At 37.5% G+C, this 27050-nt stretch overlaps 1 protein-coding gene across 1 annotated transcript in view; it reads left to right on the plus strand.

Annotated features, from left to right (window-relative positions):
* Window positions 1-27050, plus strand: part of PIGN (phosphatidylinositol glycan anchor biosynthesis class N) — a gene marked incomplete at both ends in the record, with an annotated part of 98152 nt that overhangs the window by 9510 nt on the left and 61592 nt on the right. The window contains 8 exons of the mRNA XM_080714674.1: window positions 369-475; window positions 2925-3049; window positions 5042-5172; window positions 6111-6227; window positions 10319-10359; window positions 13059-13118; window positions 14838-14930; window positions 15601-15656. Coding sequence (XP_080570800.1) covers window positions 369-475; window positions 2925-3049; window positions 5042-5172; window positions 6111-6227; window positions 10319-10359; window positions 13059-13118; window positions 14838-14930; window positions 15601-15656 — 730 coding nt within the window. The remainder of the gene's footprint in view (window positions 1-368; window positions 476-2924; window positions 3050-5041; window positions 5173-6110; window positions 6228-10318; window positions 10360-13058; window positions 13119-14837; window positions 14931-15600; window positions 15657-27050) is intronic.

The following is a 27050-nucleotide window of genomic DNA, read 5'->3' on the forward strand; positions in this document are numbered from 1 at the left end:
TGAGACTATATTATTGTACAGACAAAAATATGTTAAAATACATAACAATGGTCCACAGCACATAAAATAAATATTGATGATTTCACTAATCTTCCTTCCCCTAACTATAAAACAAAGTGCTTTGTAAAAATTCTGGTTACGTTTGATTCTTTAAATGGAACCAAACATGATGGTGCATACCTGTAGTCCCAATGCTCAATAGGCCAAGGCAGAGGGATCATTTGAGCCCAGGAGTTTGAGGCTAGCAGGCCAACATATTGAGACCTATTCTCCCAACATATGAAATAAAAATCTTTAAATTATTGTTTAATATTTATGATAATTTAAAAGATGTTTTTAAATAAATTTTTCTCAAATTTCCTTTTTAGGTGCTCATGGAAACCATGTTTATACACACAGTTACAATGCTGAAGATGAGGATTTTGGTTCCCATGATGCAACAAAACTGGATACCTGGGTTTTTAATAATGTTAAGGTGTGCTTTTGAGTTTTTAATCTATAAAACACATATTCACTGAAAGTACTGGAAACTGATATTGTTAATAAATTTTTCAGAGCTTTTTTTCTGCTTGTATAAACTTGAGATTTATTGCAGTACACCATTTTAAAAAGACCGAATTTCTGAGAGTATACCCACAAAATAACTACCTTGTCCCTCAGTCCCTGGCAACTAGTATCTACTTTCTGTTACTGTGCATTATGATATGCTACTCAGAGTACCTCATTTTATAATAAGTGGAATCAGACATTATTTGTCTTTTTTTTTTTTTTTTTGGTGGTACTGGGGTTCCTGAAAGCCCTTCTACCTACGGGCTACACTCCCAGACCTATTTTATTTTTGGAAACAGGGTCTCTTAAGCCAGCACAGCTGGCTTCGAACCTGCATGATCCTCTTGTCTCCGCCTCCCAAGCATGGGGATTACAAGTGTGCGCCAACATGCCCGGCATTATTTGTCTTTTTTTGATTGACAATTTTACTTAACACAATGTCCTCAAAGGTTCATTTGTTTTGAGGATACTCACTTTTTTAAACCTAGTTCATGCATCGTCTTCTTTGTTAGATTTTCTGTAATTTTTCTTTACTTTATTCTACTTCCAAGGTGACTTAGATGGCTTTCCTCTACACTGCCTTAATACTTTTTTAGTACCTTGTTACACTGTACTTTGTTTGTTGATATGTTGGCATATTTCTCTTCAATTTGCTCTCTCTTTTTATTGGGAGAATATTAACTGTTTCACGATGTTAACTCTTCTGTCACAGAATTGTATGGCACACAGATACATGTATTAACTTAGATTAGGTTTAGCCTGGTGTAATAGAAAAATGACTTGAATTTTTATTTCTATTACAATAAAGATGATGTTTGACTCAAATCTCATTGGCCATGACCACAAAGGCATTTATAACTATAAGAAAAGATGGGAAATGTGTAGGATTTAAGTTTTGAGGACTGCCATTTTCCATATGAGAACTACACTCCGAGTCCTATTTCATTTTTTACTTTGAAACAGGTTCTTGCTAAGTTGCTGAAGGGCTTGCCAAGTTGCTGAGGCTGGCCTTAACCTGTAATCCTCCTGTTTCAGCTTCCGAAGTAAGTACTGGGAATACAGTTGGGCTCTATCATTTCCTTTTTTTTTTTTTTTAAACTTTGTATCTTTTAGAATTTACCATTCTCATCGAGATTTAAAATTTTCTTAGGAGATAAACACATTATATATGACAGCTGAGTAGAATAATTTTATACTTTTGAAGAAAATAGTCTGTTATATATTTTTAACATTTATAATGATGAATAATTATTTGGCAAATAGTGAAATACTTCAGACTTTTGTTGGAAAGTTAACATCTTGCCGGGCGTGGTGGTGCACGCTTGTAATCCCTGCGCTTGGGAGGCCGAGACAGGAGGATCGCGCAGGTTTGAAGCCAGCCTCAGCAACTTAGTGAGGCTCTCAGCAACTTAGTGAGACCCTGTTTCCAAATAAAAAGTATAAAAAATAAAAATAGGTCTGGGAGTGTAGCCCAGAGGTAGAAGGGCTTCCAGGAACCCCAGTACCACCAAAAAAAAAAAAAAAAAAAAAAAAGAAAGTTAACATCTCTCATTAAAAGTTAACATTTTCAGCTAGGCGTGGTGGCACATGCCTGTAATCCCAGTGCTTGGGAGGCTGAAAGAGAAGGATTGCAGGTTCAAGACCAGTCTCAGCAACTTAACTAGGCTCTCAACAACCTAGTGAAAACCTATTTCAAAACAAAAATTAAAAATGGGGTTGGGGGTGTAGCTCAGAGGTAGAATAGCCTTAGCTTCAGTCCTCAGTAGAATACACACACACACACACACATACACACACACACACTTAACATCTTCTATATATGGAAACATTTATGTGAGCAACAAAAATATATCTTCTATCTTGCCATAGTGTATTGACTTATCTAAAATAAAAGCACTTTACACAAGTGTGTACACAAGTATTCCAGTGAGTGTGAGTACAGCTGAAATCTTCTGTCTTGGAAGAACTTAGGAATCCAGTCTCTCATTATGAAATTCATAATCTTTGAACTGCATGTCATTAAATAGATGTTTTTCTATCACACAGTGTAAAGAACAGGTTATAGATGGGGCAAAGGAAGTAGTGAGGCTCCTATTTATAGAGCTCTAAGAGCGAAGTTATGGCTGAGCTAGAATGGTAGCAGGACAAAGAGAAACGCTCCAGCCTTGCGTCTATTTAAAAATAGTAAATCATTCTTGAAGTGTTACCGCTACCTGTTTCATTCCTGGTTCTTGCCCAGATATTTCTTCTATGAGTTATACATATGGTAACAATATTGGATGTCTTTGTAGTTATGTATAAATATTATTAAATGTTTTTGTCAGTGTTATTTTTAAATAAAATAAAGTAATTTTTACCTAATTTGTTATACATAGGACCAATTTCATGCTGCCAGAAACAATCAGTCTTTATTTTCTAAACTGAATGAAGAAAGAGTAGTTTTTTTCTTACATTTATTAGGAATAGACACAAATGGACATGCTCACCGACCCTCATCAAGGTAATTTTAATGCTGTGTTCAAATCCATTTGGGGAGTGGGGAATAGCTATGCTTTTGGAATTTTAAAATGTTATATTTTATTTGTAATAATAACAACAGAACTCTTACTTTAAATACCTAGTATAGCCGGGCATGGTGGCGCACGCTTGTAATCCCCGCGCTTGGGAGGCAGAGACAGGAGGATCGCGCAGGTTCGAAGCCAGCTGCGCGTGCTGGCTTAGAGGAGACCCTGTTTCCAAATAAAAATATAAAAATGGGTCTGGGAGTGTAGCCCAGAGGTAGAAGGGCTTCCAGGAACCCCAGTACCACCAAATAAATAAATAAATAAATAAATACCTAGTATAATGTACCATAAGTTCCAATAATATGAGACAGATTGTAATAGAGTAGTTAAAATCACTTATGGTAGCCAGACTACACCTTAGAATAAATAAGTGATATTCTGTACCTGTATTCTATATTTTTCATTTATCAAGGCAGAGAAAAAAATATTTTATCTAAAATATCTAAACCGAGTATGGTGGCATACACCTGTAATCCCAATAATTGTGAGGCTAAGACAGGAGGATTGCAGATTCGAGGCCATTGTATGGTAACTTAGGGAGACCCTGTTTTAAAAAAAAAAAAAGATAGGGCTAGAAGTATAGCTCAGAGGTAGAATACCCCTGGGTTCAGTCTCCTGTACTACCACAAACCAAAACAAAAACAAAAGCAACAAAACTGTATTTTAGAAATATTTTGAGTGAATCTTGAAATTAAAAGTATTTTTATAGTATTAATTTTTATATCACAAAAGTAATTCCTTGTGTGTTCCATTTCATTAGTATTGTACGTGGAAAATAGTTGTATAATGTTTTGTTTATTTCATAGGACTTCTTTATATATAACAGCATATATATATATGTATATATATATATATGTATATATATATATATATATATATATATTTTTTTTTTTTTTTGGTGGTACTGGGGTTCCTGGAAGCCCTTCTACTTCCAGGCTACACTCCCAGACCTATTTTTTATACTTTTTTATTTGGAAACAGAGTCTCTTAAGCCAGCACAGCTGGCTTTGAACCTGCACGATCCTCCTGTCTCCGCCTCCCAAGTGCAGGGATTACAAGCGTGCGCCACCACACCCGGCTATATAACAGCAAATATTTATTTCATTTTTGCAGATCATGTAGAGAACTGTTATGCTTGAATTATTTAGTTTGAATTTGGTTTAGAATAGTCTAATGAAAGTATATTCGGTGAGTTGCTGTAGACCCACTTTTAACATGAAGTACTATTTTAATTGATAGAATATATTCCTGTCAGCCAGGTGTGGCGGCACACATTTGTAATCCCAGCATTCGGGAGGCTGAGACAGGAGGATCTGGGTTCACTGGCAGCCTCAGCTATTTAGTGAGGTCCTCTGTAATACAGTGAGACCCTGTTTCAAAAGAAAAAATAAAAAATAGGCATAGGGTAGAATGCCCCCGTGGGGATGGTACTCCATCCCCAGTACCCCAAAAAAAAAAAAAAAATCTATCAGCCCATCTTTGTTTAACTGTATGGAAAGGTTAAATATAATTCATTGAAGACATATTATTCTGTTTTATATCACAAATACTTTATAGGATAAAATATTTTATGCTTAAAACAGTGATGCTTACCAATGAAGGTGCCAAAACAGTGTAGTTTATATTATGAGAGAGATGAATTTGAAAGTCATTATCATATCATTTGGGATTTTAGAAAAGAGTTTCTTAAAATGTATCTGCAGAAAAAAATAGCTCAGTGGCAGAACACCTGCCTAACTTTCAACTATTTCAGGTTCTTCTGTTCATTAAGAGATAAAACAATTATTTTCAGTAATCTAAACAGCTGTGATTTTAAAATACTAAAGATTAAAGTAATTTAATGAGTTCTTGACTTTGAGTGTAATGAATCCATGTTGAATAGGTTTGATTTATCCAAATTGATTTAATTTGCTCTTCTTCTTAAACAGAGAATATAAGGACAACATTAAGATAGTTGATGATGGAGTAAAAGAAATCACGTCCCTCTTTGAACAGTTTTATGGGAATGACGGGAAAACAGCATTTATATTTACCTCCGATCATGGAATGACAGATTGGGGTTAGTCTGTCTTTAAGTGATATATCTTATAATTAAAATAGTGGGACTATAGCTTTCAGGTGTCTTGGAATGTTGAGAAGATTAGATGTTTTGTTACATGCAAAATGTCTAGCAGAGAATAATCATGTGCTTAAAACGTTAGTGTTTCAAAATAATTGATCTTATATAAAATGTTTTATGATTATAAAACAAAATATATTATTAGTTACAAATGAGAACGTAGAAAAATATGGAGAAAATGAAAAGTACCTGTAATTTGTCTATGTAGAACGCACTGTGTGTGATGTTAAAGGGAGTGATGTGAAGACTCTCGCCCAGGGACCCAGGACTGCCGAAATCCTATCGTGGAGGAGCTTTTGTTGCATCTGAAGGCAAAAGTACTGTGCACTCAGAACAAAACAATGCAGAGATGAGGCTCTGGTCCCCAAATCACAGGGCACAGTTCTAGTGATTTGTGTCCGCTTTATAAAGGGCTTCCATTAGCCACACCAGCTACAAGTGGCCTGGAAGGAAAGGATCCATAGACCTTGTCATCCTGCCCAGAGGCCAACACCACTAGCTCCAACCCTACGTTGTTATTCCCCTAAAGAGCCCTCCTCTGTTCTTTCTGTCTTCAGTAAAATCTCATACTCTGGTAATGATGATATCTTCTCCATCACTTAATGTTACTGTTTTTAATTTTTTTCTTTCAACCAGAGTCACTCAGCAGATGTTCTGGGTTTGTTGGTATTGTTGTTTTAGTTTTTGCCTACTTGTAATGTAATTAGTACTCAGACTTGTTTTAAGGGAACATTTTAAACTGTTACAAAAAATGCATTCGGAAATATGGTGGTTAGAAGTAGCAATATGTAGATCAACTCTTTAAAACAAAATATTTGCAAATATTTTGCTATAAGTCTTATATGTTTGCCTTATTCTTTTTGGTATCTTATTTACAGGTTCTCATGGGGCTGGTCATTTTTCAGAAACTTTAACTCCTATAGTCACTTGGGGAGCTGGAATTAAGTATCCTGAAAAAGTATCAACTCAAAAATTTGCTGACAATTTCTTAAAAGGTATAAATAGTTATCTTTATTTATTTTTTCTAAGTGTCACATTTGAAAATAAAGCAAAAATTAAACATTTTATTTAAAAAATCACTTCTGAAATTATAGTTTTAAATCCCTCATTTTGATATATGTGTCATTACTATTTCTAAGCAAATGCTACAAATCAAAGGGTTGGTTGGTTGTTTTTTTTTTCTCTTCTTACAGAGCTAATTTTTCTTTAACATTTCCTAGCAGGCCACTGCAATGTCTGGTAAGCTGAATTTTTTTGTGTCTCAGTTTATAAATTAACTTTATTAATTTGATAATGGGATCAGCTAAATATGGATAAAATCAGTACCCAGCATTTCTTAGAGGTAAAAAATAAATTTGATTACAATTTTCCAACCCAAATAAAAAATATACTATCAGCTACAAAATCAGTTACCTGCAAGATGTATCCATTAGATGAAAAGGTTGACGTGGTTCTGAGATATTTCTTGCTTAGGTCCCAATGAAGATAGAAGGACACAGTGAATTATGCCCTCAATGACATGTCTACAGTAAGAAACGGTGCAGTGTTCAGAGGGCCATTTCTTACACATTTATCAATGCTGGCGGAGCACAGCAGACCAAATCACAGGTCTATGGAGGAGGCATTTGACCAAGGGCCAGAAGAGGTGGTCAGGACCATGTCATGGTTTTTCTAGATTTATTTAAGCATAAAATGAAAAGAATATAAAGTATTCTTTTTTATCTACTATATATCTTTGAGATATGTGTGCTTTCGCAGAACTTAACACTCTCAGAGGAGTCTTCAATTATAAACCCGTGAGTGCAGTGGTGTGTACTTGTCGTTCAAGGCACTAGAGAGGCTGGGGCCAGAGGAGTGCTCAGATGCAGGAGTTTGAGGCCAGCCTGGGCAACACAGTGAGACCCTATCGTAAAAGAAAATGAGATCAGCTAAATATGGATAAAATGTTTTATGTTTTTTATATGGATAAGTTTATCCATATAAATTGTTTTTTCTTTAAACATTTGTAAGCAGAAGTTGTAGATTATGTTAACTGCCATGATGGAAAATAGTATGAAATAATAAGACATAGGATTGGACTCCTGAAAAACAAATTTCTTTTGGTATTATTGCTAGGGATCCAACCCAGGGCCTCGCATATGCTATGTACACACTCTGACACTGAGCCGTATCCCCAGCCCTGAAAACTCCAACATGTTTAGTTCACTAATCATGACTGTATATATAGCTTGAAGTGCACACATGTCTAAGCACCTGTAATCTACCCTGATTCATGTCTAAACATTTGCAATACCTCAGAAGTTTCGATATTTGGAGTAGGATTTTTTTTTATGGTACTGGGGATTGAACCCAGGGGCATTCTACCTCTGAACTACACTCCCAGCCCTATTTTTTATTCTTTATTTTGAAATGGGGACTCACTAAGTTGCAGAGGGCCTCACTAAGTAGCTGAGGCTGGCCAAGAAACCGGATCCTTCTGTCTCAGCTTCCCAAGTGCTGGGATTACAAGCGCGCACCACCATGCCCAGCTAGTAGGATAGTCTTGTAGAATGAGCAAATCGTGGTTGGGTGCCACAGTGAGGAGCAGAGGGGGCCATTCATGTGGATGAAGGTGAGGGAGAGGATGGGGCAGGAGGAGGGGATAACAGCAGCAGAGTCCTAGAGTCCTAGAGTGGGAAGAGCTGAGCTTGTCTGAAGATGGAAGGGAGGATGATATTGTGTACCACCACCTGAAAGGACAGTCCAGGGATGCGAAAGGTGGACCAAGCAAGCAGGAGGTAGATGATGTGAGCCATCAAAGGCCCTGGTGAAGAAAGAATACAGATTGAACGGAGTGTGGGGCTAAGCCACTAAAGGTGTGAAGCAGCGTGCTGGCGGGAGGAGATAGTTGTCTCGCCGCTCACTGGCAAACGGGTTAGCGTGGATCCAGAGAGAAGCTAGGGAAAATGTTGTGTTTGTATTTAGGGGATTCGACTTTATTTGGACATTTGATTTCTCAGTGAATTGCTGTTGTAGAGTCACATGATTTCATGATTCATCACAGAAGGAATGTGTTTTTATTCTTCTCTCAGATGAATATTAGTTATAAAGAAAAAGATGGGCAATTTTTTCTCTTCAGGTAATTACGGTCAATTTTTGGCAGCTGCCTTGTTGAAGCAGGAAAATGCTTTTTTAAATTTATTGCCTTAGAGGAAAGATATGTCTAAGATATTTCAGCTAAAAGTATCTTAGAACCCATTTGATCGTATATTGTAAAACAAGAAAAAAAAGTGGTCTCTTAAAACCATTGGTTTTGGTTATTGTTTATTAATTGTGTTGATTTCTGTCTGTTGAAGTTTCTGAGTTCATATGTAGAGAGATGGGAGAATGAGGCCATCTTTTTTATTTTTTTCGTGGTACTGGGCTTCCTGGAGACCCTTATACCTCCGGGCTACACTCCCAGACCTATTTTTATACTTTTTAAATTTAGAAACAAGGTCTCATGCCGGGCGTGGTGGCGCACGCTTGTAATCCCCACACTTGGGAGGCAGAGACAGGAGGATTGCTCAGGTTCGAAGCCAGCCGCGCGCGCTGGCATAGGAGACCCTGTTTCCAAATAAAAATGTAAAAATAGGTCTGGGAGTGCAGCCCGGAGGTAGAAGGGCTTCCAGGAACCCCAGTGCCACCAAAAAAAAAGAAAGAAAGAAAGAAAGAGAGAGAGAGAGAGAGAGAGAGAGAGAGAGAGAAAGAAAGAAAGAAGGAAAGAAAGAAAGAAGGAAAGAAAGAAACAGGGTCTCTTAAGCCAGTGCGGCTAGCTTCATACTTCACAATCCTCCTGTCTCTGCCTCCCAGGCACAGGGATTACAAGCCTGAGCCACCACGCCCATCTGAATGAGGCCATCTTTGAAGGCAATTTTTTTCTAATGTCAAAATAGAGCAATTTATTCAAGACACACACTGTTGATTCTCTCTTGAAACAAATGAGCTAGGACACACAAAGTGATTTTTTTTCTTCTCCCAAGAGCATGAGGACAGAATGGGGGCAGTTTAGGGGGTAGAGAACAAGACAGGGGGTGTCAATGTGGTTCAACAGAATTTGGAAAATGCTGACAGAGAAGCAGGCCTGGTCATAAGTCTGATACAGACAATAAAAACAGCATAAGCCAGATTTCTAAACTTCCTTCAGTGATTGGCAGAGGAGACATTTCTGCACTGGACAAGGAACACAATTAATTTTAAAAAATGAAGGAGGCAGAAAGAAAGGTTTAAAAAGAAAAACAAGAAGGAACGAAGAAGATCCTTACATTTGACAAAGTGCATTTCGCTTGGCAGCCCTGATCTATTTTAGAATAGAACGAAACGTCAAGTCCTACAGTGCCATGGGCGGCAGAGTTAGCTGAACCCTGGACCGTCCATCCCGCCCTGGCGGCCGGTCCCTGTGGGGTTGCACCCCTCTCCTGGGGATGTGTTAGACCTGGCTCCCAGGCACTTCAAGCCTGGCAAAGATTCCAGGAAGTACTGTTGTGTTACGTCTGCTTTCAAGGTTCAGTTTGGTCACACTAAGACTGACGCATTCCTCCTCATTTTTTAAGAGCTGTAAACTATATTAGAAAGTGATAGTAACTCAATATACTACTTTAAACATTTGAGGGCAGTAATCATGGGAACATCCCAGCTACTTAAAATGTGCAAGCAACCGTCATCACAGACAAAACAAAACAAAAACTTACGTTGACTTGTGTTATCAATTAATTACTCTCTGAAATAGGATTGTAATGCATTGTGGACATGCTGACTGTCGTTATCATGTGCTTTTTTTTTTTTTAACTTCAGTCTTTCCTTCCTTAGCCTTGGCTGTTTTGAAACAATTTTCTCCAAATGAACAACTAAAAGCTTAATAAATCACAGCAAACCTCTAATATTTGTTTTTTTGGGTAATTCTTTTAAACAACATATACCTTTGCCTTTTTAAGCATCCATACTTGTTTTAAAAGAGAGATATATTCACAGTAATTATGCTTTCCTTGAAGTTTCGAATACTTTTAAAAATCAAATGATTTTTTAAAAAATTGTAGTTTCAGAGCTTGTGTCTGATTGTGTCTTTCAGAATGGAAACTGGAGAACTGGAAAAGGAGAGATATCAATCAGGTATCCATCACAATTCAATTTTGTTCAAATTAAACTTTATCTCCCGTGAGAAGCTAGATAAAAATATGAACGATAATAATTTATCATTAATAATATGCCCATTAATAAAAAGAAAAATGATACAAGATTTTCCAAAATATTTTTATACTAAAGGAGAATATTTTTAGTGCAAATATTTTAGCCCAGCTAATCTCCCTTGTGGCAAAATTTTAAAAACCTCAAGTGAAAAAATACTTCCTCCAGATAACACTGGGTAATTGTTATGTCAATTGAAATTTGCATTCTTGTAAAATTTCTGTGATGTTTTGTCATGGTTTTATTGCCTTCTCTAAGCACAGATTTAATCAAAGTCCTATCAAGGGTTTCTGTGCCATATTATGTCAATTATAACATTTTTTTAACATATGTGTTACCTTTAGATTTTAGTTTTAATTTTTACCTAACAAGCAGACTTACAAATACAACAGAGGAAAAATGACGAAAGCCTAATTACTCAGCACTAAGTATAAGCTATATAATCTTCTTTTATAAGAAAATGTGTGGCCAGCCTAATAGATTAGTAGCACTGTCTATTCATATATGAAGCACACCATTGTCACTATTGAAGGCATGCTACTTAAACAACCATATTATTTTTGTATGTGTGATACTGTGGATATAATTCAGGGTATTCTACCTTTGAGATACATGCCAGCCCAATTTTATTCTTTTATTTTGATATAGGGTCTCACTAAATTGCAGAGAGCCTCACTAAGTTGCTGCGGCTGGCTGCAAATTGTGATCCTCCTGTCTCAGCCTCCTAAGTGCTGGGATTACAAGTGTGTGCCACCATGCCTGGCACCTTCTATTTGTAGAGGGCATGGCATCATTGATATGTGGTTTCTGAAGTGGTTGAAGTATCTTGCCTCCCAGGTCATGTACAAGTTGACATTCCTAACAGTGATTTACTAAGCAAGGTCTGGGATGTCACTTTTAGGCCTATGACTACAGAAACCTGTTTCTTGTCAATATAACAACACTGGTTTCTTCTCTCAGGATGGATACATATTTAGTTCACATGTTTTAGTTAACATGTTTTAGTTAACATGTTTTAGTTAACATGTTTGGTTTGTTGGTTAGTAAATGAAACCATATGAAATCAGAATGCCTATTTATTAATTTATATTTTCAAAAAATCACTGTCTATGGAACAGGAATGATTTGAAGATCACAAAATTAGCACATCTTTTATTTCTAGTAACACTGGACCATAATTAGAAAGAGAACATAGGTCCAACCCTTGCTGTTGGAATACTCGGCCTGTCGTTTTAATACTGCTGCTTTATATCTGTATTGGATAAGGATCGATTCATCCTTTCTGTTGACTCTGTTATACATCTGTAGTGTGCTAAACCTCATACCATGTTGAAAGGATATAGTGCTGGAATCAAATGGAACACTGTTTTCTCCCTGGAAAGCTTATTCCTTAGAGATGAGAAATGACACTAATCAAATTATTATGAATGTGGAATTGTAGCTATAATCACCGAGGCACATACATCCATGACAGCAGAGAGTGGATAGACCTGGTAGGCTGTGTGGTCAGCAAAGGTTTCCTGAGAAGCCAAAGATTGTGGCGAGTTTGAAGAAGAAGCAGGAATTGCGAGGCCAAGGGGGAAACTGGTGGCCTTTCCAGACAGAGGGGCAACATTTCCGTGAGGTCTGATAGGAAGGTACCTGGTGTGTTCGAGGATGTCATACAAGGCCAGTGTACCCGGCCACAGAGACTGTGGTGTGATGAGGCAGAAGGTTGCCACGATTCTGTGGCATCTTATAAGCCATATGGACACAGTTACAAAGGGTCGGGGAAGCCCTTGAAGGGTTTGAAGCCCTGGGGAGGGACATAGTTCAATGTTTTGTACAAGAATTCTTCTGGCTTCAGTATGAACAAATTAGAGGAAGACTTTGGAGGTTTACAATTCGTTTACAGTTCTCTAGGAGATGGTATGTAAGATAGAACAAATGGTAAAAAGTGAAAAGGATTAAGAGCCTGCACCAAGCACAACAAACTCTCACTTTAAATGAGGGACTGAAGAAGGAATCTGAAAAGGAACAGCCGATGAATTTGAAGACACCTAGCCTGGCCAAGCATCCTTTTGATACACACTTTGTGTTTTTATACTTGGAATTGAACCCAGGGCATTTTACCTCTGAGCTACACTGCCAGTACTTTTAATTTTTTATTTTGAGACAGGGTCTCACTAACTTGCTGAGGGTCTAGCTGTCCTCCTGTCTCGGGCTCCCAAGGCCTGGGATTATAGGCATGTGCTACCATGCCTGGCTACCTTCTTTCTCTAATGTACACATTTCTCCTTAAACTCTACTATTGTTATCTATTTTCTAACTCCTGAAGGCATCCTTTAGCATTAGTTCTAGAAAACTTGAATAAATGGCGAATTGCTGAATTATGGGATACATAATTTTTATAATAGGATAAGTACTTTTTGGTACATTTTACAAAGAATTCTTGGATACTTTTCTATTTTTATGAAATTCATGTACTGTTAGCAAATGACATTTTTTAGAGAATAGTAACTTGAGTGTAAGTAAGTGAGAGTAATGGATTATAATATCATAGTTATATTTCAAACTATAGTTGTATTAAATTGTTTCTTTGTTTATATCTATAGACTTTTTAGAATAATTTTTTCTATTTATAGGCTGATGTTGCACCACTAATGGCTTCTCTTATTGGAATTCCCTATCCTCTTAATTCAGTGGTAAGGAATAAAATTTTATTATCATTATTCAGCATTAAGATTACACAGTAAAACTAACTCTTGTGTTCCTATATAATTTTATTTAGATTTAAAACTGTATATTTCTAAATATGTAATGTCTCACATTTGAGTGTCTTATTAATCTAAACATGGAAGACAAGCCAAATAGCTTTCCTTCACATTTTTATTTTCTAAACTATGATTTGTATATTTGTATTCTAGTTCCAGGTGATAAAAATATATAACTTTTTGATTGTAAACAGTGTAAAGAGAAATTATTAAAAAGATATTGTTCGTTTGCTGAATCATAAGAATGTTCCAAAACCAGGCTTGGAAGTTACCAGGACTCAACAGAGCTCTAGAGACCCAGAAGGAAGCACAGCCTCAGTGCTGTGCAGGATGGTTCTCCTTAGGCTGACACCAGAGCCGGGCAGCCTTATACCTGTGCCTGTGCCTATTCCTTTACTCTCAATAGTCAGGTTCCAGATGGGCTGACTTGGGGTTACTTGCCTAGGTTTAGTAAGGTAGAGCAAGTCCCCGGATTAGAGACACCCCCCCCCCATACTACAACAAGTGAAGAAGATTTCTCAGCAGAAAACGCTATTAAGAATGGGTCTGGATCCAGAAAAGCCAAAAATGAAACAAAGACTGTCCATTCCAAACAGCTACTCCTTCTCCACATACATACACACATTATATTTATATAAGTTTGAGGATTTAACTCTGGGGCATTCTACCTCTGAGCTACACCCTAGTCCATATACATATATACATATACATATATACATATACATATACATATATGTATACACACACACACACATATACACATATATATAAATTTTGAAACAGGGCCAGTTCCCATTACAGACATGTATCACCATACCCAGTTCCAATTAGCAACTCTTACTAGCAATTCAAAAACAATTTTAACTGAAAAAATAATGCCATCTAACTCAAATCCCTGAGTAATACGACCCTGACAGTCATTAGATTAGTGTGTTTGTGTATGTATGCTTGTATATAAATAAAAGTATACACTATACTTGTCTATGTCTTATTATCTTTTTTTTTAAGTATGCTAGCTGTAGCCCGCCACAGTGATTGGTTTTTGTGTGTAAAAACAACGCATAGTGATTGTGTTAGACAGTTTTTCACCACTATAACATATACCCAAGACAATCAACTTATAAAGATAAAAAGTTTAGCATGGCTCACAGTTTTAGAGGTTTCAGTGCATGGTGACCCATCATGGTGAGAGCACTTGGTGGAATAAAAGCAGTTGCCTCACGGCCAGGAAGTGAGAGAAAGGGAAAGATTGAGTCCACAGTCTTCTCTGAGGGTTAGCTTACAGTTACCTAAAGACCTCCCACTAGGCTCCAGCTTTTAAGGTTTCTATCACTCCCCAAAAGGGCCAAACCAATGACCAAGCCTTATAAACATATGGACCTTTTACCCAAACCATAGCAGTAATCTCTCAGTGAGTGTTAGGTTTCATGGACTTTAACTCATCTTGTTTGCTTTATTTACTTTATTACGTGTACTTTGTGAGAAAAAGAATATCTTTCAGTTATGGGTTCTTAAAAAGGTCCTTTACTTAATCCTGTGATTTGTCTGTAGGTCTTATCTTTACTGCTTCTCTCTTAAGTCTGCTTTGTTTTATGAGGATAGCCCAAGTTTTTCTAATACTAATACTAAGCTGGTACTTATTGTCTGCAGGGAACCCTTCCTGTGGATTATCTTAACAGCACTGATCTCTTCAAAGCAGAAAGCATGCTTACAAATGCAGTACAGATTCTTGAACAGTTCAAGGTAAAAGAAAAAAAAAAGACACGCAAAAATGCACAATGCTATAATTTGAAGATTGAATGTAGTAAGTGTAAATACTTGATTATGTGTTCTAATCAATTGTTTCCTATAATCTATTATCTTTAGATTCTGTATACTTACGAATGTCATAATGTTTCACGTTCCTGAGGTACATGTTCCATGACTCAGAAGGTGTAGACTTGCCTTTGAGGAGTGTTTCTCTTGTAGGATCTCCACATTTGCTTAGAAAGACTACAAGTTGAATCTTTATTGGTTTGAATTTGTCCCATAGAAATTGAGTTAGAAATCGCAACATTTTTTTTTTTTATTCTTGCATGTTGTTAGGTACATTACAACTTAAAGAGGTGACTCTGACTAAAACATTGGCTTATTTTGTTTTCAAAGAGTTGAAGAAGAACAGTTTTAATTCCATTGCGGTGTGTTGTTTTGCAGGACTGTAGGGTTGTATGCTTAATTCTCAGTTTATTAAGAAAGTAAAATAGTGTTACATTTTTCTTTATATATGAAACAATATAATAACATAAATACCATTTATTTTCAAAGTAGGTAGCCATCCCTGAAGAACCATTTTAATGAATATTTATCTTTCAAAATGAAATTCATTAATTTTTGTCACCTTAATGTAATAAAACATTTCATGCTTGGTTTCCAGGTGAAAATGACTCTGAAAAAAGAAGCTACTTTATCATTTTGGTTTACGCCATTTAAGTAAGTTCCTCACATTTTTTAATTAACTGAATTTGATGCTGATGGCATAGATTAGTTTACATATAAACTTTGTGTTTTTATATACCTTAATACAAACTCCAAATTGAAATCTTTTTCTGTTTTGTTAAGTAATGGGCACAGGCTAGATACCTTTGAACATCTGGGAAGGGGGATGGAAGGGGAAGCTATAGATGAGGAATTTTAAGAAGATGAATTCAACAGGGCTTGCCTGGTTGGTCAGGAAGGTGTGTGGTGAGGAAGAGGGGAGAGTGTGATTCCCTGGCTCTTGGCTTGCATGCTCGGGAAGATAGAGGTATCAGTATGACCTATAGAAAGGAGTTGTTGATAAGCACGGGCAAATGGTATTCGCTCAACTTACATTTGACGATATCAGTTCATTAGCAATAAGGCCTTGGATCTCAGGAGATGTAGGTTGGCTGAGAAGCATTTGGGGCTGCAATATGAAGATGGTGCTGAAAACCGGTGAACTTCTATGAGGCTATAGAAAGAATATAGAAAACGACAAGAAACGTCTGCCCGGTGGGCAGAGAAGAGAGGCCACTATGGTGGGTACCAGATTTCACTGTACCAGATCCCAGGAAGAAGTATTTTCTTTGAAGGTCTGGGAAGATCTGAGCCACAGGTCTTGTTGAGTACTATTGACTGTATACACAGGCTTGACAGGCCTTCTCAGCCTCATTGAGATCCACAGTCAAATAGCAAGAGTTTTGCTATTGACAAAAATTAATTCAAATTGCTTAATTTATTGCTCTTAAGATGTAGTTGAAACTTCATTGGAATTTTTTTGTCAAGTTACATAGCAGTTTTATGGTATTCATAAACTAGAAAGGCTTAATTCTTGTATTGGCTGCTTAATAATGTGGTTGTATACATGAGAGGTAGAGTGTGTATAAAGAAAAATTAGGACTGTATAAGTGATGATCATATTAAGTTAATTACCATAAATCTATAGGTAGTATATTATATATTTCTATTATGCAGATTTGAATTTCCTTTTATTGTAGGATAGTAGAGATTTCTTAATGGACTTGATTCTGAGGCATATGTAATAATTTTATATCTTCTTCTTAAGAAATACTTATTGAATCCAGGCGTGATGGCGCATGCTTGTAATCCTAATATTTGGAAGGCTGAGACAGAAGGATCGCAGGTTTGCAGCCAGCCTCAGCAACTTGTGAGGCCCTCTGCAACTCAGTGAGACACTGTTTCAAAATAAATAATAAAAGAGAGCTGGGGGGTATAGCTGGTAATTACTTGTAATCCCCAGTAATGCAAAAAAAGAAATATTTATTGACTAACCTATGTGCATTGTAGATGCAGCCTCTAAGGAGGTAGACAGGCTTCGCCTTCATACTGATTGTTCACACTGTCTCAGTACAGACAAACCATAACACAATTAATATACAAAATCCATTAGAAATACATGATGAATTCCTGGTATGAAAAAAATGCACAGGACGTTGGGAGGAAGAATAATTGAGGATTCTTTCAGGCCAGCCGTGTTAGCAAGGGTAGTGAAAGAAGCATCCTTCCGCAGGAGTTTGCGCACTCTTGCCCACCTTCTTCTCCTTGGCCTGGGGCCGACCCTAAACTTTCCCTGCGTTGATGCTCAGCTTCTGCCAAACATTGCTTGGCACATTCAGAGTCACAGCTAACTTTGTGGTATCTGGGGGCCTGGACCAACCGCGCTCTCACACGCCCGCCTGCAGATTTGTCTGGTTAAATATCTCTATTTGCTGACAGCCCGCAATATTACTAGCAAAGCCTGAGGTAAAATAAAACAACGGGCTGTTTAATATATGAAATTCAAGAAACAGAACCTGAAGGTATTAAAATCCTCAGAAGTAGGTAAGAAACGATCACATCCATAAATAAACCAAACTTTGCAAGATAAAAAAAAAAGAGTACAGGATGTATTAAGAAGAAATGAAGGGTATTACAACTAAAAACTTATAGATAAATTGTTCAGGAATGGTCCAGATGGGAGGGAAATCCTCCCGATTTTAATAGGAACTGCGAAGGCCTGAAGCCAAATGAAATGACTTTTAAATAATAGATGGATGAATCAGAAGCTGGAGGAGATGAACAAGAGGATGATACGCTGGGAAGCATACATTTCTCCATTCCTCACCCCTGCAAATAAAGAACTGACAGAAAGTGAAGGGAAAATGGAACAGTTCAAACTTGATCAAGAGCATGCTTCAGATATGAAGCAAACTCAGGTGTTGCATGACTTTGAACAGTTGCTGAGGATATCAGAAATGGAGTTGAACATTGTACATGGATAAAGCATAAACTTTTCCTTTCAGGGAACAGTATGTAAATACTAGTCATACTAATGTAAATATTGGGCACACGGGCACCTAGGTTGGTTCCATACTTTGATTATTATGAGTTATACTTCTGTAAACATGGATATGAATGTATTACTATAATATTCTGAAACTTACGAGAGATATCGTAGAGTCCACTGCATCCATACGGTAATTTTATATCCTGTTGTCCCATATTTTTAGAAAAATAAATGGAAATTTTCTATGGTATTTTAAGGTCTCTAAAAAAACCTCAAAGCTGACTTTCGGTCCTGTGGTCACCAGCAGGTGGCGCTATGTGATTAGGAGATGCATAAAAGAATTGGCTAGATGTGAAAGTATCTTAAGAGGGAGGGATACTTTACAATCACTGGGGAAAAAATGAGGGAGGGAAAACACTATATTTTAAAAGCATATAAGTAAGATAAAAAATTTTCAGAGAAAAATGTTTCTGAAAAAAGAAAATATCTAAGGAGAAATTTTAGGGAAAATGAAATTAGAAAGATATGGATATCTTACTAATAGGCACAAAAACATCTGCCACTTTTTAATTTGATAATCATTGTGTAAGCCTTTCATATTTTGGATCACAAGCGTGCACCACCACACCCAGATTTAAATACTGGTTTTAATGTGAACCTTTCTACCACTTCACCAGTTCAGTTCAGTTTATTAATTGATTTACTAATTATTTGCAAGAATTTTCTGCTTCAAAAACTTAATTTTTTTTTTTTAGAGCTGAAGATTGAACTCAGGGTCATTTTACCTTCAACCTACACCTCCAGCCCTTTTTATTTTTTGTTTTGAAACAGGGTCTCACTAGGTTGCTGAGAATCTTGCTAAATTGTTGAAGCTGGTTTCATACCTGCAGTTCTGTCTCAGCCTCCCAACTAGTAGGATTCCAGATGTGCACCACCACCCGGCTTGACATTCATTTTTGAAAAAGCAACATTTATAAATTACATGCATACACAAGAAAATACTAGCACTCATGAAAGATATTGATTGTCCATCTTTGATAATGCCAAAAGAATACAAAATATCCTAGAAATAATTTGTATCCTTTTTTGTTTTCTTGAAATATTTTTCTTTTAGTATAGTTACTCTAAAAAGTAATGAACAGATTTTACTAAAATATTGGGTCATATGTGTATGCAAATTAATTTTTTTGTGGTACTGGGGATTGAACCCAAGGGCTCATTCTACCTCCGAGCTATACCCCCGGCCTGACTTTTTATTCTTTATTTTGGAACGGGGTCTCATTAAGTTGCAGAGGGCCTCACTCAGTTGCTGAGACTGACCGCAAACCTGCTATCCTCCTGTCTCAGCCTCCCAAGTACCAAGATTACAAGAGTGTGCCACCACAACCAGCTTACAAATTAATTTCTTTCATAAAAATTAAACTGGGAAAATATATTAATCCGAAGGGCAGCATTTTAAGGAAATGTTGCCCTCCAAATGATGATTTTACCCACCAATGAGACACACAGATTTATAGAAAATTGAGAAGTTAAACAAGAGAACCCTAGAAAAGTCAGTGTCAGGAGAGAGAGAGTTTGTGTGTCTTGTTGCTACCTCTGAGAAGATGGAGATGTAAGAAGTCTTCAGCTCAGCATACTTCTGAGGTCATTACAGCCAGCGTACCTACTCTCATTCCTGGACACTAATTGCTGTGAACTATAGTGGGTCTGAGACAGGTACGGATGTGCAACATAAAGTAGGAAGAGTAGGCGGAACAAGAGACTTTCCTCTCCGAGAGGAGACAGACAGCCCTGATGGTAGCATCTGCCCACTTCCATGATGTAAGCATTACTGTGAGCAATTTCAAGGCACCAAGGAGATGCCGCTAGGAAACAGAAAGAGCTCAACTCTATTGGCTTGTGGTGTTGTGAGCAGGTTGCAGGGCCCCACTGAAGGAGGGCAGAAGGAAGGCAGGGGTTGTGGCCTGGGGAAAGATGCCAGGGAAAAGGGTGCTTTTGGCTTTGATTTAAAAAAATTTTTTGTTTGTTTGTTTGTTTCTTTTTTTGGCACCATGATCTGCATGTTGCCCAGGCTGGCTTTGCACTACCAGGCTCAAGCTTCTTGAAGAGCTGGGACTGACTGCAGGCATGTGCCACAGTGTCTGGCAGAAAGTGATTTTAGTTGGTTTTGGGTTGCCCTTGGAAGTTAATTTTTGTGTGTGTGTGTGTGTGTGTGTGTGTGTGTGTGTGGTACTGGGGCTCCTGAAAGCCCTTCTACCTCTGGGCTACACTCCCAGACCTATTTTTACATTTTTTAAATTTGGAAACAGGGTCTCCTAAGCCAGCGCGCACGGTTGGCTTCGAACCTCTAAGCTACACCCCCATCCCTATTTTTTAGTCTTTTTATTTTTGAAACAGGGTCTCAACTGTGTTGTAAAGGGCCTCGCCAAGTGGCTGAGGCTGTCTGCGAACTGTTACCTTCTGGGCTCCGCTTCTCAAATGCTGGGATTATAGGCGTGCGCCCCCACGCCCAGCTGACTCTTCTCTCTTGACTTTTCTTTCTCCTTAATCTTGGCTGCCACAAGCGAACCTCCAGCTGCACCCTGAGCCACACAGGATTCCTTAAGGGCTGTGGGTGGGTGTAGTGATTCTCGAGTTGTTACTTTTTTTCTTGGTGATCTCTTATGGACCCCGTCTGTGATGAAATTCCTTGTTTAAATGTAAAACACCTTCTGTGGTCTGGTGGTTTTAATTATGTTTCCAGCTCTGTGATCAGATCGCTGAGGAGTTTGTCTGGCACTCCTCCTGGCTGGAATCCAGCCATTTCTTTGTTCAGACGTTTTAACCACAGCAAATCTCATCATCTTCAAAGATGGTTTCTTCCAAATCCCCAAGTTTGCCACACCATGAACAAATGTCTGACAGGATGGAGAAAAGAGAAAATACTCAAATTCCACCTCCCAACCTTTACCATTTTGAAATAAGGAAACTTTACATGTGTTTGTTGTGAAGTCAGGAATAGTATAGTGATTTTTATTTATTTATTTTTTGTTGTTGTTATTGAAACCCAAGGCCTCACGTACTAGGCAGACTATCACTGAACTATATGCTCAGCCCTTCTTATGTGGTTTTAATTGCAAACTGTTAGAACAAGTTGAGGCTAGCCTCAGCCACTTAGAGAGACCCTGTCTCAAAATTTAAAAAATTGAAAAGGGCTTGGGGTGCAGCTCACTGGTAGAGTGTCCTTGAGTCCAATCCCCACTACCACAAAAATAAAGAAAGAAAGAAAGAATAATTTAACTATCCTAGAATTTTAAGAATGAGAATCATTTTAACATGATTGAATTAAACAAATCCAGGTTATAATTTTTATAATTATCCCAGAAAGATAAGTTTATCCCATTTTAAAGGAGTTAAAGAAATTTTAATTCTACCACTTTATGAAACATCTGTTTTTAGGCCTTAATTGAAAAAGCATTACATAACAGAAGAAATACAAAATACAATTTCACTAATCAGCCAAGAAAAGTAAATTCAAATAAAAAACACTGTTTTTTGCTTTTGTAATCAAAAAGCACTCCATCTTTTTCTTGTATGATGGTGTGGTTAAATGGATATGTCTACAAATTGCTGTTGGCAGTCTAAATATGTGTAATCACTCTTTTAGAGAGTAAATTTACATGATGAAGAACCTTAAAGTGTTTGTCATTTTTATATCTTCTAGAAGTAAATATGGAAAAGTCCCTGCCTCAAGACTTCATAGGACTGTTTATTATCAAAGAATGTAGAAAACTGTGTAGTTGAACAACAAAAACATGTCTGCTAGATTGACTGTCAAATAATCACTAAACATTCTGTGCTTGTGTGTGTGTGGGGGGGGTCTGGGGATGGAACCTGGGGACATTTGACCTCCAAGCTATACCCCAGTCCTATTTTTTATTCTTTATTTTGAAACCGGGGTCTCACTAAGTTACAGAGGGCCTCACTAAGTAGCTGAGGCTGTCAGCAAATAGCGACCCTCCTGTCTCAGCCTCCGGAATGCTAGGATTATACCATGCACCACCATGCTTGGCTATATCCTGTGCTTTTTTTTAAATGACGCTAGGAATTGAACCTAAAGGAATTCTAACTCTGAGCTATATCTAGCCCTTTAATTTTTTTTTCTTTTGGTTTTGTTTTCAAACAGGGTCTCACTAGTTTGCTGTCTTACTAATTTGCTGAGGCTCAAACTGAGATCCTCTTGTCTCAGCCTCTCAAGTACTGAGATTACAGGCATATACCACTATGTCCAACTAAATATTCTGTTTTCAGATGATAATAAGTTTTAGCATGATGTTTATAAGATAACCATAAATAAAAATAAGTTATGAAACTACATATTAGGTATGATTATAACTGCATTAAGATCATAAAAGAGAAATTAAATAAAAATGCTAACATTAGTAAAATCTGTGAATTTTTTTCTGTATATGTGGTACTGGGAATTGAACCCAGGGCATTATATCTCTGAGCTACCCCCATCCCTGTTTTATTATTATTATTATTATTATTATTATTATTATTATTATTATTATTATTATTGGTACTGGGGTTCCTGGAAACCCTTCTACCTCTGGGCTACACTCCCAGTCCTATTTTTATATTTTTATTTGGAAACAGGGTCTCTTAAACCAGCGAGGCTGGCTTCAAACCTGCGTGATCCTCCTGTCTTTGCCTCCCAAGCGCAGGGATTACAAGCGTGCGCCACCATGCCCAGCTTCCCTGTTTTATTTTGAAACAGGATCTTGCTAAGTTGCTGAGGGTCCCAGTAAGTTGTTAAGGCTGGCCTTGAACCTACGATCCTCCTGCCTCAGTCTCTTAGGTATTAGAATTATAGGCATGTGCTACCATGCCCAACTGTGATTTTTATTTTTTACTTGCTTTTTATTTATCGGTTATTAAGATAATTACATGCTTTTTGATGAGAACATATTTTTATGATATAAGCATTTCTATAGTTCATAATTTTCTAGACTATATTCTTATGTGGAGACACATAAAGAGAAATAAAGTTTATTATCAAAGAAAATTAGGCAAAATATAAAATAAAGAAATGGATATATTTTGCCTATTTTGAAGATAGACTTGATCATGGAACACAATACTTAAAGGAAAAAACAAAAAATTTTAAATGCTATTGAAGAAGATGCACTAAGGCAGATTAACATCTGGCATTTGAAGAAATATGGGAAGAACAATAGAATGATGCAGGGGCCAGATTTATCTCTGTGATCAGTTTGAGAATTGGTCCTCAAAATAGTGGATTTAAAGGCACGGCTAGATTTTCATTTTACAAATATCATTCTTAGAAACCAGTAAGTCGAGTGATACAAGGTTTTCCCTACTTTAGGGATGAAAAACCGAGACTTGAGGTCTCAGGCTTGGTGCTAGTCAGATGTGGACCTGGAACACAAGTCCAGATGTTCTCTCTCCTCATCTCCTGCTCTCTTTCCATCATTCCTTAGGCCTCAAATGCTGTGCTGGTGAGTAGCTTTAGTTCTTTAAAGGAAGTGTTAGCTAATTTTTTAGTAAATTTGATGAAATCTGGTAAACATTTCTTCTCGTTTACCAAATTTTTGTTTGTTTGTTTGCAGTGTTAGGAATCAAAGGCTTGAACCCAGGGCTTCATGCATGCTGGGCATTTGCTGTGCCACTGAGCCGCCTCCAGCCCTATGGGGGGAAAAAAGTTTTTTTTTTTTTTTTTTTGGTGGTACTGGGGTTCCTGGAAGCCCTTCTACCTCCGGGCTACACTCCCAGACCTATTTTTACATTTTTATTTGGAAACAGGGTCTCCTAAGCCAGCGCGCGGCTGGCTTCGAACCTGCGCGATCCTCCTGTCTCCGCCTCCCAAGCGCGGGGATTACAAGCGTGCGCCACCACGCCCGGCAAAAGGAGAAATTTTAAAAAATCTTTTCTCGAGAGTTTTGGCTTACTTTTTTTCTCCCATTTTTATAGTTGCAAAAGATGTGATGAATTTTAATATGAAAAAAATAGGTCTCCTTTTTTTGTGTTCTTCCAAATTTCCTTCCATCTGCATTCAAGCATCTTTTCTTATCTGAAACCTCAGTATCCCAACTAAACTATCTCAACATAGAAACCAAACAATCATAGTTTGCTAGATCACCCTCACTGCCCAAACTTTCCCTTCTTTTCTGTCTAAAACTAAAAAATGGGATAGATTTGGTTAATGTTATATTCCTTATTAAGCTAACTTGCTATCAGATGCTCACAGTCTTAAGTCATAAGCCAGCATAGAATTGATTTAGTGTACAGCAATTCTTTCTGGTCTCCCTCAGTCTTATAGTTCTCATTTTTACCCTGATTTTGGAAACTCCATTTGGCATTGAAATGAATGATAATACCCTTGGGAGACCTGCATTGATAAATTAATATTATGATTGGCTTCCCAGCCACTTAGTTTGTAATGTGCTTTGTCTTTCACCCAAGACATGGTTTATTTTCTCTCAGCTCACGGTGTTCCTCCATCTGGCAATACATTTTTATCACCCAGCAATTATTAAGGTTTTTTTCTGTTAGAATCTTCAATATTCATAAAAATGTGCATTCCATTACTGTCTTATTCTTTAAAAGAGTATGAGAGATAATTAATGCTGCAAATATTCCAGAGATTTTAAATTGTAGATGAATAATTTATCAACATATTGTATTATATCTATAACTTGTATTATATCAGGAAAAGTAGAACTGTAGATCGAAGGATCTTGTTATAGTTTATATCATTGTCTGAACTCTTAAATGTCAACATTCAGCCTGATTTTTTTAAATGAAAATTTACATTATAAATCTCTAAGCAAAAATTCTTAAACCAAAGAAGTCAATTTACTTTTCAGGAGTAAGAACAGCTGAGGGGGTGAGGTGCAGGCGCTGGGCATGGATGTACATGCCTGCAATTCTGGTACTTGGAAGGCTGAGCTAAGAGGACCCAACACACAAAGCCTCAGCAAAACTTAGACCCTGTCTCAAAGTCAAGTAATAATAACAGAGAGCTGGAGGTGTACCTCAGGGGAGCACCTCTGGGCTCAATCCCTAATACCAGAAAAGAAGAAGGAAGAACAAGTTCTTCCTCATTAGCATCTCAGAGCATATTTTCATTCCTGAAGCCTTTCTGTCCAGTATTAAATTAGATGGTTTCTTCAGCTTTCCCTTAAAGAAAGTTAATTTTGGACCCTTTAGTTGATCCTGCTCCTATTCTGAATCCTCCCAAGTAAGAGCTTGCTGTGTTTTCTGAGTGCTTTTTTCCTCTGGTGCTTCTGAATACTAGTTTTTGTCTTTTATTTATTCATGTTTATGTTATTTTATTTTATTTTTTATTTTTTGGTAGTACTGGGGATGGAACCCAGGGGCCTTCTATCTTTGGCCACACTCCCAGACCTATTTTATATTTTATTTGGAAACAGGGTCTCTTAAGCCAGCTGAGGCTGGCTTCGAACCTGTGTGATCCTCCTGTCACAGCCTCCCAAGCGCAGGGATTACAATCATGCGCCACCACGCCCGGCTAGTTTTTGCCTTTTATATATCATAAAACTATCAGAATTTCGGTCTGCTTTTCAGGAACTCTCTTCCTACTCCTGCACAAAGCTCAGACTTAGCTCCCTTACAACCTTCCTATAACCTCACTATGACTTAGCCCTTGTTTCTTTACCTGAGTTCCCCAAACAGTGTAACTCAGGCAAGTTCCTTTTCTCATTCTTCCTAAGGCCTCACCTCTGCTGGGCTGAAGATGTAGCTTTGTATGTATGTATCCCACCTTAACAACATTTTAAATTTTAATATTTAAACCTGCTGAAAAGAATATAGACTACAACAAAAATTCTTGTATCCATAGCCCCGGTTAACATTTTGCCATGTTTCTCTCATCCTTAATATTTTACTTGATAAAGTCTATTAAATCAGCTCAAGTAATTTAGTTTCAGAAAAGATTTCCTTTTATATTTGAATTTAATTCAGCAAATCCTTAGATACTTTAAGAATGGCAATGTATATCTTTTTTATTTTTTCCCTTTATAGATCTATAATATTTTCCTGGCACTTTAATCAATTAAGACTTACTGATTTATTTTATGTGCTTAGCATTTGGCTAAGTATTATTGTGCAAATTAATGGAAGTATTACATATTATCTTATATTCAAAAGATAAAATTTAATTGAGAGAAATAAACTGATCATTAGACCACACTTAAGTGCTAATGGTGTAAGGTGAGATTTGGAATCAATGAAAAAGGATGACGAAAATTTGATTTTCGAAAACAGAAAAGGGCAGCTCTTCACGAGCAGGGTTTAAACGTGAATACAAGATAGGTGAAGAATAAAGAGTTTTTTTAATATTTAAAAAAATATATATTTTATTGGTGCATTGTAGTCATATATCACAATGGAATACAAGATTTGTGAGGATATACAAGCACACATCATCCATTTAGCCTTTATCCAATCCCCATCCCATTCCCTCCCCCTCCCTTGACCCCATGCTTGATTGGATCCCATGCTTGATTAACTTTGATACATTTGTTTACATACATCATGAGTTTTAAAGAGATTCCATCCTCCCCCATCCCATCCCCTCTAATTGGTCATCTTAATTGCTCCTCTATAGGGCCCTTTCTTCAACTAGATCTCATCCTATTAGCCATTTCTTCCTAGTTTTTGCATATTAGAGAAAGCATCTGTTTTTTTATTTTCTGTGAAATTTCTCTGTGTATGCCACTTTGCAAGTTCCAATCTCACTCTTGATGGCCCCGGCACTGGCCTGGCCACCCAACAGACTCTGATGCTGGCCTCGCTGGCTCCAGAACCAGCCTTGCCTCATGGCAGGACCCGATCCTGGCCTCGCTGGCCCTGGCACCAGCCTCACTCCTCAGCAGGCTCCAATCCTGGCCTCAGAGGCCCCAGCGTCATCCTTGCCCCACGGCAGACTCCTATACCAGCCTTGCTGGCCCCGGCACCAGCCTAACCCCTTGGAAGGCTCTGATCCTGGCCTTGGAGACCCCAGCACCAGCCTTGCCTCACAACAGGCTCCAATCCCAGCCTCTCTGTTTCCAGCT

The sequence above is a fragment of the Muscardinus avellanarius genome, assembly GCF_963383645.1.
Source record: "Muscardinus avellanarius genome assembly, chromosome: 17".
NCBI classification, from domain to species: domain Eukaryota; kingdom Metazoa; phylum Chordata; class Mammalia; order Rodentia; family Gliridae; genus Muscardinus; species Muscardinus avellanarius.